The 3,994-nt window shown below is 72.3% G+C and overlaps 1 protein-coding gene across 2 annotated transcripts in view; it reads left to right on the forward strand.

Annotated features, from left to right (window-relative positions):
* Nucleotides 1-3,734, forward strand: part of Cd99 (CD99 molecule (Xg blood group)) — a 4,349-nt gene extending 615 nt beyond the window's left edge. The window contains exons 2-9 of one of the 2 annotated variants that reach the window (XM_021154274.1): nucleotides 1,172-1,213; nucleotides 1,613-1,663; nucleotides 1,901-1,957; nucleotides 2,045-2,116; nucleotides 2,466-2,507; nucleotides 2,679-2,741; nucleotides 2,837-2,950; nucleotides 3,372-3,734. In XM_021154274.1, coding sequence (XP_021009933.1) covers nucleotides 1,172-1,213; nucleotides 1,613-1,663; nucleotides 1,901-1,957; nucleotides 2,045-2,116; nucleotides 2,466-2,507; nucleotides 2,679-2,741; nucleotides 2,837-2,950; nucleotides 3,372-3,388 — 458 coding nt within the window. In that variant the 3' untranslated portion in view covers nucleotides 3,389-3,734. The remainder of the gene's footprint in view (nucleotides 1-1,171; nucleotides 1,214-1,612; nucleotides 1,664-1,900; nucleotides 1,958-2,044; nucleotides 2,117-2,465; nucleotides 2,508-2,678; nucleotides 2,742-2,836; nucleotides 2,951-3,371) is intronic. The other variant, XM_021154275.1, reaches the window with a different exon arrangement.
* Nucleotides 3,735-3,994: the final 260 nt, after the last annotated feature.

Genomic DNA, 3,994 nt, shown 5'->3' on the forward strand with positions numbered 1-3,994 from the left:
CCACTCCCCGGCCGTAGCTCTGCGGGCGCGCGGGAACTCGCGGCCACTCCCCGGCCGTAGCTCTGCGGGCGCGCGGGAACTCGCGGCCACTCCCCTGCCTGCCCCCCACCCCCCGCCTCCATGTCTGCCCGGTCCCGGTCAATCCCCTGCCGTCGTCTCGCCCCTCCGGGCCCCCGCCCCCCCCCCCGCTGTTTATCGCGGGCCGCGGCGCAGGGCGTGGTGGGTGGGGCCGGGGAATCCCCGGGTGGGCGTGGCCTGGCGGCGGAGGGGCGGGGCTGGGTCGGCGCCTGCGCACTCGGGCGAGCGGTTGGCGGCGGAGCTGCGGCCGGGGAGTGGCCGCGAGTGCCCCCGTTCCGGGAGCCGCGGCTGCAGGGGGATGACCGTGAGTGACCGGGGGACCCCGGCGGACCCCGCCCTCGCCTCCCAGCAACCCCCGCGCCGCCCCCGGGGACGCCCGCGCCGGGATTTCAATCTTGCGGGCGCCACTTCCGGTTCCCCGGCGCGGCGGCGCCCGCGTCACTTCCGGGTTTCCCCGCTCAGCGGGGCGGGGTTTAGCGCGGATGGGCGTGGCCGGCGCGGCTCCTTTCCAGCCTCAGGCGGAGCGGCGGGGGCAGGGGTCGTGGGCGGGGCTTCCGCCGAGCGCGGTCCGACCGGAAGTGAAGGGGCGGGGCCGGGGAATCCCAACCTCGGATCTGGAATATTCAGGCTTGAGGCCTGGACGTTCTCGGTGAGGTCATCGCGGTGGGCGGGGCCGGAGGGGGCGGGGCCAACGATAAAAAACCGACGTTTCACCTCTGCGATTTCCATATGCAAATGGGGCGGGGCGGGGCTTTGGGCGCCTGGACTTGGCTTCGCGCGTGGAGGGCGTGGTTTGGGGGCGTGGCCTCCTCAGGCGCCGCCCAGAGGGGCGGAGTCGAGGCTACGGCCTGGGGGTGGGGCCCAGGGCTACGTCAATGCGCTCATCTGCATATTCAAATCAGCCGGGAGAGCCCGGCCCGGGGTGGGCGGGGCTGGGGGCGGGGCCACGGGCGACTCCACCCCACGCCTCCCCCTCGCTTCCTGTGGGGGCGGGGTTGAGCCTGACGTCTGGGGGCGGGGCAGATGCGGGAGCCTGGGTATGTAAACGAGGTGCTAATTTGCATATTCATGATTTTGTCCCCGCCCCCCGCAGCCGGAGATGGCGGCGACTTCGACCTGGGCGACGCCCTGGGCGGTGAGGCCCCTCCCACAGCCCCTCCCCGCGTGACAGGAAGTGACGTCGTGGGGGCAGAGTGACGTCACCGCGCATAGACGAATACGCAGACGTGGGGCGCGGCCGGGGGGCGGGGTCCTCGCTGGGGAGGGGCGGGGCTTATGCAAATCTGGGGACGAGTGAATTAGTAACCCGGAAGTGACGTCACTGGAGGATACTGCATATGCAAATCAATATGCAAATCGGGGGGTTGATGATCACAGGAGCAGTGACGTCACCGGGCTATGCAAACGTCTCATTTGCATAACTGAATATTCAAATCAGCCCGAGTTAACCTAGAAAAATGAGATGAGTGGCAACTTCCTGTCCCCGCCCACACTTCCTGTCCCCGCCCCACTCACTTCCTGTCCCCCCCCCCAGACCCCGACACGAAGCCGACGCCCAAGGCCCCAACGCCCAAGAAGCCATCAGGTGACGTCGGGGTCACGGTGGGCGGGGCCCGGGGTCACGGTGGGCGGGGCCCGGGGTCCCCGCTTCCTGTTGGCCTCCCGGGCACTTCCTGTGCGTGCGCCGCTCACGTCCCCTCGCTTCCCGTCGGCACTTCCGGTTCCACCCCACACTTCCTGTTTCCCGCCCGCTCACTTCCTGTCCCGCCCCCCCGCTTCCTGCTCCCGCGCTGACCCCGCCCCCCGCCCCGCCCCCCCCCAGGAGGCTTCGACCTGGAGGACGCCCTGCCCGGCGATGGCGGCGATGGCGGCGGCCGAGGTGAGCGCGGCGGGGTCGGGGTCGGGGGGCGGGGCCCCGGGGCATCATGGGAGGCCTCACTTCCGGTGCCGTCCCCGCCCCCCGCAGGCGCCGCGGGCGAGAAGCCGGGGAACCGGCCCCAGCCGGACCCGAAGCCGCCCGGGACGCACGGAGACTCAGGTGGGCGGGGCCCGCGCGCTGACGAGGGGCGGGGCCTGCATGCTAATGAGGGGAGCCATGGTTTATGCTAATGAGGCCTGGGAGGCGGAGCCTAGCGCGCCCCCTGCCTTATGCTAATGAGCCCGGCAGTATGCAAATGAGGCGCCGCCTTTATGCAAATCGGCTCCGGGGTTCATGCAAATGAGGCCCCGTTTATGCTAATTCCCCGCGCGGGACCTCGCAGCCCGTGACGTCACTTCCTGTCCCTCCCCCTCGCCGCTCGCCCCCCACCCTGTGCTAATTTATGCTGATTTCTGCCCCGCCCTCGCTCGCGGTGACGTCATCCGGCCCCGCCCACCCCACCCCGCAGGCGGGATCTCGGACACCGACCTGGCGGACGCCGCGGGACAGGGTGAGTGAGTGAGGGCGGCCACGCCCACTTCCTGTCCGGGGCCCCACCCGCGATGACGTCACGGTCCGGCCCCTCCCCGGTGACGTCACCGCCCAGCCTGACGGGGGGGGGGTGGGTGGGAGGGGCCGGGGTCGGGGCTCAGGGCATTGTGGGAAATCCCCGCCCACCCAGGAGGAGGCGGAGCCGGGCGACGCGGGAGCGGCCATGATGGCGGCGGCGGGGCGGAGCCGGAAGGTAGGGGACAGGAAGTCCCGCCCCGGACGCCCCGACACTCATCCCCGCGGGCGGCCCCGCCTCCCCGTGACGTCACTTCCTGTCCCCGCCCCCAGGGTCGCCGCAGGGCCTGGTCCCGGGCGTGGTCGCGGCCGTGGTGGCCGCCGTGGCGGGCGCGGTCTCGAGCTTCGTGGCCTATCAGAGGCGGCGCCTGTGCTTCCGGGAGGGCGGTGAGGTCGCCGCGGGGTCACCGCGGGGGTCACGGGGGCGGGGTCGCGGGCCGCAGGGGGCGTGGTCACCGCGGGGGTCACGGGGGCGGGGTCGCGGGCCGCAGGGGGCGGGGTTTCCTGTCCACCCCGGCGACGTCGCTGCGGTGGGCGGAGCCTCGGCGTCTCTGCCATGACGTCATGGATCCTGGGGGCGGGGCCTGGACCGGAGCGAGGGGCGGGGCTTCCCAGGAAAAACCGGTGATGTCATGCATCCCCTGGGCAACAGTGACGTCATCATCATCATCATAGCGGGACAGGGGCGGGGCCTGCCGTGGGCGGGGCCTGCGAGCCTCGGGGCGGCGACGTCGCCGGGTGGGGAGGGCGGGGCTTCGCGGGCTTTGCCCCCTCACTTCCTGCTCCCCCGCCCCCTCCCTCCCCGCAGGCTCCGCCCCCGTGTAGATGACGTCATGGCCACGCCCACTCAGGCATCGCTGACGCTGCTCATTTGCATACGCGCTCCCCGCCTCCCGCCGCGACGTCACCGGCCCCGCCCCCCGGCGCCCCCTGGAGACGCAAACGCTTCGGCCCCGCCCCCCGCCGCGACGTCACCGCCCGCCAGCCCCGCCCCCTCGCCTCCGCATCGGTGACGTCGGAGCTGCCGCAGGCCCCGCCCCCCTGACCCCGCTGACGTCGTGGCCTCCCCAGAGACGGAGCCATCGCGGGCATCCCCCTGCCTCAGCTCGGACAGGAAGGAGCGGGGCCTGGAGGCCGGGGGCGGGGCCGGAAATAAAGGCGGGGTTTTGTATCCCGGAGTCTGTGCGTCCGTCACTCAGGGTAGGCGGGGCGGTGACGTCACAGGAAGTCCCGCCCCCGCCCCAGCCGCACTCGGGGTCACTCCCCTGCCTCAGCTCCTCCTCTCCTCCACCCCAGCTGCACTCAGGGTCACTCCCCTGCCTCAGCTCCTCCTCTCCTCCACCCCAGCTGCACTCAGGGTCACTCCCCTGCCTCAGCTCCTCCTCCACCCCAGCCGCACTCAGGGTCACTCCCCTGCCTCAGCTCCTCCTC

This window comes from Mus caroli, unplaced genomic scaffold, assembly GCF_900094665.2.
Source record: "Mus caroli unplaced genomic scaffold, CAROLI_EIJ_v1.1 scaffold_20758_1, whole genome shotgun sequence".
Taxonomy (NCBI): Eukaryota; Metazoa; Chordata; class Mammalia; order Rodentia; family Muridae; genus Mus; species Mus caroli.